Source organism: Jaculus jaculus, chromosome 8, assembly GCF_020740685.1.
Source record: "Jaculus jaculus isolate mJacJac1 chromosome 8, mJacJac1.mat.Y.cur, whole genome shotgun sequence".
NCBI classification, from domain to species: domain Eukaryota; kingdom Metazoa; phylum Chordata; class Mammalia; order Rodentia; family Dipodidae; genus Jaculus; species Jaculus jaculus.
Window position 1 is genome coordinate 34,060,564 of NC_059109.1, and position 12,903 is coordinate 34,073,466.

A 12,903-nucleotide genomic window follows, 5' to 3' on the forward strand; every position below is an offset into this window, starting at 1 on the left:
TTGATGTTTTTTTTATCACCATATTACTGATAAAGGATTTGACATAGCTAAAAAGTAGTTATGTGAGTTCAAAGGCGGGGGGTGGGGGTGGGAGTCACTATATTTTGGAAAGCCAACATTTGACATTAGCCTTAGATCTCCCTTAAGGCATTTAATTAACTGTCATTTTTCAAGTGCCTTTTTTTCCTCTTACATTGAAAAACTATACTTTTTTGCATATTTCTGTATCATGTTGATGTGGAAGAAAGTAATGTCATGCTTCCTAGCATCCATTTGTGACCTACATTTCTGTATTACAGAGTATGTATCTATTAGATATTTAATCACTAAAATTCATACTATACATTTATTATTTAAATTTTCTTTTTTTTTTTCCCTCAGTCTGTTTGAGGCAAGATCTCATTAAGAACAAATAGTCCTGGCAGGCCTGAATGGCCTGAAATTAACTTAGAAAATAGCTCAGTAAACGTGTTAATTGAGAATAGGAGCAGAGTAGTGTTTTTATAGATAGCCAGAGAGTCAGGCCCAAGGTGAATATGAATGCCACCTCGCCTGCTGTGGCAGAATTTGAACTCCCTCTCACCCAGTCCCATCCAAGATGGCTGCAAGCAACAACTCTGCAGGATTTCTGCTTCCCCAGTTTATGGACTGGCCCCTCCCAAGTCAGCACATTGGTTGAGCCCACCAACCAATCAAGTCTCTCCCTTATATATCTGAGTCTGATGGGTTCACCTGAATGGGATATTTGATCCATATAAATGAGCATGAATAAACACTTGTGTTGGCCCCTTTTGCCTCTTGGTTCTTGCATCTTATTGGCTCTCCATATGTGAGAGAGAGAGAGATCTCCACCATTTCCCTGCTGGGAAGGGGAGAACTTCTTTTTGTCTCAGTGCTTTTCCGGTTTGCTTTTGGGCTTGCCTGCTTTGGTATGTGGTAGCTCTCTTTAGCTCTGAGCCCCTTATACCCATGTCTTCTCTGAGGCCTACACAAATGGGATCTTTGTCTTGGGCTCCTCTGTACTACGTTAGGCTACTTTCCCAGAGACATGAGAAAGACTTTCCATCTCCCCTCCCCCTTTCCAACCTGACTGGTAAGAGGGAGAACTTCTTTTGACTTGGGTTTCCTGATTTCCTGCCCTCTGAATCCAAACTGTCCCTAACATAAATTTCATCATTCATAATTTACCCTTCTCTGAATCTGATTTTTTTTTCAGCTCTTTGTTAACTTGGACAAGGACCCAAAAGTTGGGGTCTGAAGGCCTGGAATGTACTATATCTTTATGGAGATCTAATTTCACATCACTATAGTTTATATTTTAGCACAAACCCTATTACAGAGCATGGAATAGTTCTCAGTTCTATTGCAAACAAAGAAAGCCTCACCAGATCCACCAAAAGTTCTTTTCAGAGACTAATAAAACTTTAAGTGCCTTAAACTTATGAATCTGTCAAAATCATCTTATTTTAGACCACATGTGTTTGCCCTCAATAGCAAAAGATGTCTTGGTTACATTATAAGAAAAGGGACATTTTCATAGTAATTTTTTTTTGTTTTTTTCTGGTGCCAGCTGACAGGCTAATGCTGAAGGCAACTGAGTTTTTCCATCTTTCTCTCTCTGCTTCTCTGTTTCTATTTTTTTTTTCTTTTTCTCTTTTTGTTTTTTTTTTCTTTTTTTCTGTTCTCTGTTTTTCCCTCATTCTATGTTTCTATGCTGCCACAGCTCTTAGCTTCAGTCTTTTATTTTCTGATTACTTCATGCAAGAACAAACTTCAAGAAACAGAATTCAGAGAATTCATAGAAACTTTTTGTTATTCCTTTTCATCAAACAAGCCCATAATTATTCACCTCAAGTAAATTCATCAGGCCCCTATATTGATTAACTGTTTTCACATTTTCCCCATGTATGTGCAGTCAAGCACTTGCAATTTCCTGAACCCCCATTTCTGGTTGTTTTGTCTCATATTAAATTTGTATGCAGGGACCTACTTCTACTCTCTCAGACACCTGTGCTATGGGAGTACAAGCTTTCTGTGTGTTCGTAGGCATGTTTTGTAAAATGATAGGCATGACCTGTAAACAGAGAGATTTTTGTTAATATGTGTCATCTGTACTCTTTGCTGTATGTTTGTACATTTCAAAATAGAAATACTATTACCTTCCTTGCTTCTTTTATCATTTTCCGTATAGTTTCCTTTATCGTAAGGAGGTGTGCTCTTGGTGGATGAAAGAGGAGGTCTATATGGGTAGCGCCTAAAAGACCAGGCATCACATACGGCCAGCCTAAATCAAGGTTTGGAGCTTCCACATCAGACTCAATGGGCCAGTAAGTCCCTGAAGATGAGGTGTCATCACAGCAGTTGTCAGTACCATGTGCGGTGTTTTGTGCAACCTTCTGGACATTTTTCAAAATATAATTTATTTCTTCCTCAGCTAGAAAGTCTGAAACTCGTTCCTTGACAAGAAATTCTTGGTAAGCTTCTAACCCATGTTCAATCAGAGTATCAATGGCCAAACGATACCACTCCTTATAGTGAGGTTCTATGTAGTTGTCAGATTTACACTCATCATTCAGTGAGGAAAGCATCGATGAGGTCTCCATGCTTGCAAGTGTTTGACAATGGCACCTTCAAATGTCCATCTACACAGTGGCAAGAAATATCTGAGTATCTGAAAAGAAAATTAAGATCAGTTAAAATTCAGTTCTAAAATATACTGTGACACATATTAACTACTATTTTCACAATTACCCCTTTATATTACTAGCACATCAGAATGATACCCATTTCAAATCCAAAATGATAGCAATAGCACCAAAACTGGGATATCTATCACACAAAGTTTAAATGGATTTTCCTTACAGATGGTTGTCTGATGTTCCATTATCAAGGTTGCTATAGTTATGTTCACATTGCTGGGACAAAACATCTGACCAAAAGCAGCAGATGGGAGGAAAGTATTTATGTTGTCTTATAGTCTTAAGGGTAAATTTCATGATGGCAAGAGAACATGGCATGAGCAGAGGCTGGATATCACCTCCTGCCTCCTCAGGTTGAAAATAACAGCAGGAGAGTGATCTTAACTCTGGCAAAGGAAAGCTGGCTATAGCATCCCTATGTCTACCTCCCATAACATACCTCCTCCAGCAAGGCTCAGCTTCCAAAATTGCCACAAGTTGTAGACAAAGCATTCAAAACACATGAGTTAATGGGGAAAATCTGATTGAAACCATCACATTCTGCCTTTGCACCTCCCCCAAAAGTCATGACCATCCATGATGTAAAATGTAATGATTTCAGTCCAACTTTAAAAGTCCCTGTAGTTTTTATCTATTCCAATTCTGTTCAAACATTCCCAAAGACCAAGGTCTATTAACTCTTAGCCTGTAAAACCAAAAACACATAATGGCATTCACACTTCAAAACATGACAACTCAAGGAAAGGCTGAACTAATGCATGATCTAAAACTAATGGCAAACATCAAATGCTATAGCTCAAATTCTGACACCCATAACTAGTGATAAAATCTCTGGAGTTCAATTCCATCCCTTCAGCTGGGCTGCTCACAGCCAAGGAAAAACTGTACCCTGAGACTGCAGCTCTCCCTGGTGGCCATTGTATAGTGCTGGCATCACAGAAAACCCTGGGGTCTCAATTGTAACCCATGTTTCATCCATACTGTTATTCCATCAGGCCATGCAGGGACTCAAAACAAGTCTATCTCACAATACCATTCCAAGAAACAAACCATCTTATAAACCAAAGACTCTTTCTTGCACTTACTATACTCCTATACTACCAAACTGAATACCAAATTTGTTAATCTAGTGGGGAATAAAACCAACTTTGAAAAGCAGGAAAACTCCAACAGCAATTTAGAACCCCCACTTTCATGAGTCAGTATTCTTTCAGCAGTCCCAATGCGGAATAGTTGGCCCAGTCTCATGGTTGATAATTGCTCAAACAATTGCAGCTTAAGCAGGCTATAGTCTCTACCTAAAAAAATTAATTTATTTTTGTTCCATATACTTCTGTTCACACCCACCCATTTTTTCTAAACTCAACTCTGCACAAGTTCTGAGGACACATGCAGAATGAAGCAAGCCTCTCACAAAAACTCCCTCTAACAGTCCAGAAAAAGTTCTTTACTTTATAAGACAAGCTTTCAAGTCTACAGTTCTTTCTGTAGTTAGGTCTTTTAAACTGTGACCCAAATAGTTCATTAAGCTTGCAACCATGCAAAGAGGTTTGTTAGGCCAAGGTTTCAAACCTTCCATATTCCTTTCACAAATCAATCCAAAAATCCCATAGCCACATAGTCAAGTTTAGTAGCAACAACCACCCCACACGGATACAAATTTTTGGTTGTAATTGTCTTTGTGTTGCTGGGACAAAATACCTGACAAAAAGAAGCTGATGGGAGGAAAGGTGTTTGGTTTTTATTATGAATTACAGTCTTGAGAGGATGCTTCAAGATGGCAGTGTAAAATATAGCATGAGCAGAGGCTGGACATCCCCATCCCCTTTCCAACACAGGCGGGGAGTGAGCTGAACTAATACTTGTAAGCTGTAGCTAATAAGCCTCCAGCAATATACCTCATCTAGCAAGGTTCCAGCTCCCAAACTGCTACCACCTGGGGAGCAAACAGTCAGTACACATGAGTTTGGAGGGTGAGGCATCTGATTCAAACCACTACAAAGCTATCCCACCTCTGAGTTTCTCATGTGAAATAATGTACTTTTCTTCCATAATACCCAGAATGTTTTCTTCACCTTAAACCTCAGAGGGCTCCTGGTATGGTACAAGTTTCTATAAGTCATTTCAATTTTGATTTGATTTTTATTAAGTTATTTATTTGACACAGAAAGAGGGAGGGAGGGAGGGAAAGAGGGAGGGAAGGAAGAAGAAAGAGAGAGAGGGAAAGAATGGGAATGTCAGGGCCTCCAGCCACTGAAAACAAACTCCAGATGCATATGTCCCCTTGTGCATCTGGCTAATGTAGGTCTTGGGGAATTGAAGCAGCCTCCTTTGACTATGCAGACAAATGTTTTAACCGCTAATCCATCCCTCCAGCCCCCAATTTTGATTTTAAAAGGTATTAAAATAATACTAATGCCTGGTTAGCCATTAATAGAAGTCTCTACTGAGGCCTTATTATTTATATAATGATGTGTTATATGAAATAAAAAAGGCACAAAGCACATGTCTTCTAGGAATCTACCAATTAGCTTAAGTGAGTGGCAAGGTACAAAACTGAGTCATCACACTAAACTAAGGGTAAATGAGTACATATTCATACTTATTAATTAGTCAAAGGTATTTTCATTGCTTTATGAATAAAAGTATGGAATAAAATATATAATTATGGAATACAAGAGCTTGAGCATCCCTATGCAAAGGGTTTATCTGCATTCAGTGAGTAACAATATACTGACAAAGTATCAGGAAGAAAATATTTCCATTCAAGGCAAGGCCAAAAACATAAGTAAAAACACAAAACACAAATTAACAAAGTACACTCAGGACTTAGAGAAAATAAGACTTGATATGCTGGAAAAGAGGTCAAGTTATAACACAAAGGGAATCAGGCATTATGGGAGCAGGTATTTTTGTGATTCAGCAAAATTTTTGTTGAAAACAATTAACATGGCAGTAGCTCAGTGCTAAAGGACATACATAACTGGAAGAATCTATCAGTGTTCAAACACCCAATGAGGAAACACAATTTCTAAAGAAGATTCAAAGAAAATAAACAGGGAAAGAAGAAAACACTCAGATAGTGTCTTGACAGAGCACAGGTGATGAGGAAGTTGAAAACATCAAAGCTACATCAGATTTCTCTTGAGAAGTATGCCCACTCATGCTTACTGCTCATAATGCCCATAAATGTTTCTCCTACAGATGCTCATTGCTTCACTATAGGAATTGCTGGGCTTCATCTCAGTCAGGCAAGTGATTTTTCAGCCTCATGAAGTCATGAGTCCCACTGTTGCAAGTCAACAATGGGACTCAAAACACAAGTCCATTATGTGCAATAAGAATTCAAAACTCAGTTTTACCAAAAAAAAAAAAAAAAAAAAAATCTTGGTATGTGTCTGGCCCTTCCTTAAAGTTCATCACTTAACTGATCCATTTCAGGCTCAGTCCTACCAAAATTCCAATCTGATTTGTGAGGTGCAAACCTGGATGTGCTACCATTAGATTGCACTGGCTCAAGATATTTCACAATAGTCCCTCAATATCTGCTCTTGCAATTCCTAAGAAAAGTTGTGAGGGAATGGACCTTAGAGCCATAAAGTATAATCAGAAAGGTGGACTCAGATCAGACACCTGCCTCTGCCCACGCCCAGCAGTTGATAAGTGTTCTGTGTGGGGGACAAGGACCTGCTTCTGTCTACTAGACTTCAATAGACCAGTGCCTAGGACAAGGCCCTGCCTTCACCTGAGCTGCAATAAGTTTAGTGCCATTCTGAGCTCTACCCCCACCCCTGAATCAATCCTGTACAGCTAAACATAATGACATATGGCTCTACGACTCTCTCCCTAAACAACCAAAGAACAAAAGAAAAGCACAGCATGAAGACAACAAAAGACTTAACACATTTATTTTCCTTCTCAATTCTTTGGTTAGTCATTATTAGTATGTTTGTCTGTGTATATATTTACACAAGTTTTTTTTTTGTTTATTATTTGTTTTGTGTTATCCATGTTTTTGTATTTTTGTAACATCTTCATAGCTTATCTTTCTATAATTTTATAGTTTAATTATTAATACACTATGTTTTCTTTAATTCATTTTTATTTATTTGAGACTGGGAGGGAAAGAGGAAGAGAGAGAGAGAGAGAGAGAGAGGGAGAATGGGTGTGCCAGGGCCTCTGGCCACTGCAAGCAAACTCCAAATGCACACACAACCTAGTTCATCTGACTTAGGTGGGACCTGGAGAATTGACCCTGAGTCCTTAGGCTTTGCATGGAAGTGCTTTAACAGCTAAGTCATCTCTCCAGCAGCACCACCCCCTTTTTTTAAATTTTATTTTTCTAATCCACTGTGTTTTAACCTATATCTCTCCAAAATACACCTCGATGACTGTTCCTAACTTTTCTGCTCCTCTACATTTCTTCAATAAAGTCCCACAACTACCTCACGTATCTCTATTCCATGTGTTGTCAATCTCACAACATGTGCCCTCTTTCCTTTCTTCTTCATTCCTTCTTTCTTTTTAAATTTCATTTATTTATTTATTTTGTTAGTTTTGTACTCAGTGTATACAGTCAAGTTGGTACCATTGCTAGTCTCCTTCCTGTCTTACTCCCTCTGCAGAGACCCACCTCACTGGGGAATATGGATTGTGCATTGTGGGGTTAGCTATCAGTAGCAGTCAATGTCTCTGTGTATCATGAGTCAATGCGTAGCTCTAACATTCTTTCCAACCCTTCTTCTGCAAATTTCCCTGAGCCATGTTGGGTTCATTTTAGGTCTGCTTCAGTGATGAGGTCTTGGGAGCTTCTGTATCTCTGGATATCTGGTTTGGTATGAGTTGAGTGTTCTCTGTGTCTGTCTCCTTTACCCTTGTGCTGGTATCAGGTTCAGGGGTGGTGGACACAAAACTGGACCCAAACGGGAATGGTACCACAAAATTCTACATCCTAAAAAACATTCATTCTTTCTTTCACTAATGGACTACTGATCCAATTTGCTCTAAAAATGATTAGTCATGCTACTCCATCCAGTGACCCAGAAGTGCTTTCTTAGAAATATAAGGGGGTCACAAGTATCATGCAGCTAAGCAAATACCAGGGTAGTAAGTAAGTGAGAATATCACTGTGGCTGCACCTAACGTGCTACAAGAAATGAAATTTCTAGTGAGGTTGCCTTTAGGAGTTCAGACAGAAAACAAAACAATCAACTAGTGTTAAACCTGGAAGAGCCATGTGTCCAATCCAGTAAATATACAATATCCAACAAAGATACACAAATGAAAACTGGCAACAACTCCCACTAAAACCCATCTAAAACTCTACAAACTCCTAACTTCCCTATAAAGGGAGCAGAAACATAGAGAGATGGAAGACATCAGAGAAAGAATTCACCTACCATAAAGGACCCAAAATGAAGTAAATGAACTGAGGAAATTATTCAAGACCTTACAACCAATACCCAAAGAGAAATAAACTGTTAGCACTTTAGAGGAGAAAGTTCAAAACATGATAGATAAATTCAGCAAGGAAACTGAAACACTGAAAAAGGACCAAACAAGAAATCTAGAAATGCGGGCTGAGAGATGGCTCAGCAATTAGAGGTGCTTGCTTGCAAAGCTTGATTTCCTGGGTTCAATTCCCCAGCACCCCCTCAAAGCCAGATGTGCAAAGCGGAGCATATGTCTGCGGTTCCTTTACAATGGCAAGAGGCTCTGGTGGGCTCACATTCTCTTTCTCTCTCTCTCTTTACCAATAAATAAAAAATATTTTTAAAAAGTATCTTGAAAATGAAAGAGTTTTAAAAAAGAACTATGTCAGAGAGCATCACCAACAGACAATCAGACAATCAATGCAGAAGAAATATCAGGGCCAGAAGACAAACTTGAGCTAACAACAGGTGGAGAGATACATAAAGAAAAATAATCAAGGCATATGACCAATAACACCAAGAAGCCTGGGGCCAAAGGGTCAAGAGGCCAAACAGTAGAATCCATGGTATAGAGGAAGCTATGATAACAAGAAGATGAAAACACAGGTGATGTGATGAAATCCCAGCAGAAAACTTCCTCAACCTAGAGGATAGGATTGAATTCAAAGACAAGAGGCATTGAACACCCCAAACACACATGACAGATGGAACTCTCTCCGTGAGAATGAAAAACAAGTCATCATAATAAACCAGTACTAAAAACCATAAGAAAAAAAAAAAGTCAACTCTCATACAAAGGCAATCAGAATAACTTCAGATATACTATCAGACCCTCTAAAAGCCAGAAAATGGTGGAAAGATATATTTCAATCTCTGAATGTAAGTAACTGTTGAACAAGATTTCTAGACCCAGCAAAGTTATCATTTACAACTGACAGAGAAATAAGCAGGCTTCAAGACAAACACAAATTAAGTCAATTTATGACAACCAAATTAGCACTGTAGAAAATTTTATAGGACTTCTATACAGGGAGGAGCAAGAAAAACATTCTCATCTATGTGAATACATGTAAGAATATAGCCATGAAAGAAACAGAGGGGGAAAGACGTGGAAATGAATCAATCCTGATCATCATAGTCAGACAGGAATCTCTGCCCAAAATTAACAAGGAAGGAGGAACATGAATACCAATAACTGGCCAGGTAGTACCTCACCTAAATATCAATAGCTCAGCCAACCAGACCATCGCCTAACAGAATCATGGGAAGGTCCTGAGCAATAATAACTTTAAATGTCAATGCTTACGCTCACCAATAAAAACATGAAGACCTACAACCTGACCACACAGTAGCCTTCAGTGTCATGGAGATGGGGCAGAGGGATCACAGGAGTATAATCCAATGTGAATAAGATCAACTTTAAGATTATCATGTACTAAAGTTCTCAAAGAATTCAACCCAATGAAATTCAGATCATTCGAGAACAGTTAGGAGCCTGATATTACAAAAGGCTGAACAATCTAGATGAAACAGATAAATGTCTAAATGCTTATGCCCCACCTACAACAATTTCAGAAGATACAGATAATGAGTAATGAGATTGCACAGTAATTAAAAATCTCCCCATAAAGAGAAGATGAGGAGCAGATGGATTCACTGCTGATTTCTACCAAACTTTCAAGGAAGAACTCATAAAAATATTTCTCGAGTTCGATCGGTAGCGGGAGCGGAGAGCGGACCCCAGAGAGTCCTGAGCAGCCCCACCGCCGCCGCCGGCCTAGTTACCATCACACCCCGGGAGGAGCCGCAGCTGCCGCAGCCGGCCCCAGTCACCATCACCGCGACCTGAGCAGCGAGGCCGAGAACCAGCAGCCGCCCGCCGCCCCACCCCCACCCCGCCGCCGACACCAAGCCCGGCACCACGGGCAGCGGCGCAGGGAGCGGCGGCCCGGGCGGCCTCACATCGGCGGCGCCTGCCGGCGGGGACAAGAAGGTCATCGCAACGAAGGTTTTGGGAACAGTAAAATGGTTCAATGTAAGGAATGGATATGGTTTCATCAACAGGAATGACACCAAGGAAGATGTATTTGTACACCAGACTGCCATAAAGAAGAATAACCCCAGGAAGCACCTTCGCAGTGTAGGAGACGGAGAGACTGTGGAGTTTGATGTTGTTGAAGGAGAAAAGGGTGCGGAGGCGGCAATGCTGCAGGCCCTGGTGGAGGTCCAGTTCAAGGCAGTAAATATGCAGCAGACCGTAACCATTATAGACGCTATCCACGTCGTAGGGGTCCTCCACGCAATTACCAGCAGAATTACCAGAATAGTGAGAGTGGGGGAAAGGATGAAGGATGGAGAGCCTCCTGAAGGACAGGCCCAACAACGCCGACCCTACCGCAGGCGAAGGTTCCCACCTTACTACATGAGGAGGCCCTATGGGCGTCGACCACAGTCTTCCAACCCTCCTGTACAGGGAGAAGTGATGGAGGGTGCTGACAACCAGGGTGCAGGAGAGCAAGGTGGACCCGTGAGACAGAATATGTATCGGGGTTATAGACCACGATTCCGCAGTATTCATTTCAGGGGTCCTCCTCGCCAAAGACAGCCCAGAGAGGATGGCAATGAAGAGGACAAGGAAAATCAAGGAGATAACACCCAAGGTCAGCAGCCGCCTCAACGTCGGTACCGCCGCAACTTCAATTACCGACGCAGACGCCCAGAGAGCCCTAAACCACAAGATGGCAAAGAGACAAAAGCAGCCATCCACCAGCTGAAAATTCGTCCGCTCTGGAGGCTGAGCAGGGCGGGGCTGAGTAAATGCCGGCTTACCATCTTTACCATCATCCGGTTTAGTCATCCAACAAGAAGAAATGAATATGAAATTCCAGCAATAAGAAATGAACAAAAGATTGGAGCTGAAGACCTTAAGTGCTTGCTTTTTGCCCATTGACCAGATAAACTAGAACTATCTGCATTGACTATGCAGCATGGGGTTTTTATTATTTTTACTTAAAGATGTCTCTTTTTGGTAATGACAAACGTATTTTTTAAAAAAGCCTGGTTTTTCTCAATATAAAGGTTTTTAAATTGTTTCATATCTGGTCAAGTTGAGATTTTTAAGAACTTCATTTTTAATTTGTAATAAAAAGTTTACAACTTGATTTTTTCAAAAAAAAGTCCACAAACTGCAAGCACCTGTTAATAAAGGTCTTAAATAATAATAAAAAAAAATATTTCTCAAATTGTTCACAAGAAAGATTCCATTCTTTGAAGTCAGTCTTTTCCTGATACCAAAACTAAATTTCATCCCTGGAATGTGAGATTAGTTCAAAACACACATATGAGTAAGTGTAGCTCATCACATGAATAAACATAAGAACAAAAATACATGCTCATCTTGACAGATGCAGAAAAGACAAATGACAAAGGTCAAAAGGTCTTCATGATAAAAGCCCTGAATAAATGAAGAATCGATTCAACACATACCTCAATAGAATAAAGGCTGTATTTGAAAACCCTTCAACTTAATCAATGCATTCAGCAGAGTTACAAGATACAATGTCAACATGCGCATATTCTAATAATGAACTTGCTGAACAATAAGTTCAGAAAATGATGATATCAAAGATTCCATTCTTTGAAGTCAGTCTTTTCCTGATACCAAAACTAAATTTCATCCCTGGAATGTGAGATTAGTTCAAAACACACATATGAGTAAGTGTAGCTCATCACATGAATAAACATAAGAACAAAAATACATGCTCATCTTGACAGATGCAGAAAAGACAAATGACAAAGGTCAAAAGGTCTTCATGATAAAAGCCCTGAATAAATGAAGAATCGATTCAACACATACCTCAATAGAATAAAGGCTGTATTTGAAAACCCTTCAACTTAATCAATGCATTCAGCAGAGTTACAAGATACAATGTCAACATGCGCATATTCTAATAATGAACTTGCTGAACAATAAGTTCAGAAAATGATGATATCAAAGATTCCATTCTTTGAAGTCAGTCTTTTCCTGATACCAAAACTAAATTTCATCCCTGGAATGTGAGATTAGTTCAAAACACACATATGAGTAAGTGTAGCTCATCACATGAATAAACATAAGAACAAAAATACATGCTCATCTTGACAGATGCAGAAAAGACAAATGACAAAGGTCAAAAGGTCTTCATGATAAAAGCCCTGAATAAATGAAGAATCGATTCAACACATACCTCAATAGAATAAAGGCTGTATTTGAAAACCCTTCAACTTAATCAATGCATTCAGCAGAGTTACAAGATACAATGTCAACATCCGCATATTCTAATAATGAACTTGCTGAACAATAAGTTACAAAAAAACATCTTATTTAATGGAGCTACACCTAAAAATACGTACCTAGTAATAAATCACAACTAAGATGTGAAATACCTCTATATCAAAAGACAACAGACATTGGAAAGATGATTGATGCTCCTGTATTGAAAGAATCAGTATTGTAATGATACCCAGATTACCAAAAGTGACACACAGATTCAATGAAATGCCAATCAAAGTTCCAATGACATTCTTCTCAGGAATACAAGCAATTTTTCAATTACATGGAAACAAAAAAGACCATACATACCCAAAGAAATCCTAATCCTTGCTAATTTTCCTGATTCTGCTTCTGTCCTGTCTACCTGACATTATCTTGTGTTGCTATGTTTATCCAGGTAATTCTTCTGCTTGGTTTATATAGTTTGGAGAATGGAAAAGCAATGGAGGGGATGGAAAAG

General features: G+C 39.5%; 1 protein-coding gene and 1 pseudogene across 1 annotated transcript in view; one reads left to right on the top strand and one right to left on the bottom strand.

Annotated features, from left to right (window-relative positions):
* The window catches only part of Fam83b (family with sequence similarity 83 member B), a 101,593-nt gene that overhangs the window by 74,454 nt on the left and 14,236 nt on the right, over positions 1-12,903 (bottom strand). Inside the window, exon 2 of the mRNA XM_045155714.1 lies at positions 2,160-2,671. Coding sequence (XP_045011649.1) covers positions 2,160-2,603 — 444 coding nt within the window. The 5' untranslated portion in view covers positions 2,604-2,671. The remainder of the gene's footprint in view (positions 1-2,159; positions 2,672-12,903) is intronic.
* On the top strand, positions 9,677-11,082 carry LOC123462840 (annotated as a pseudogene).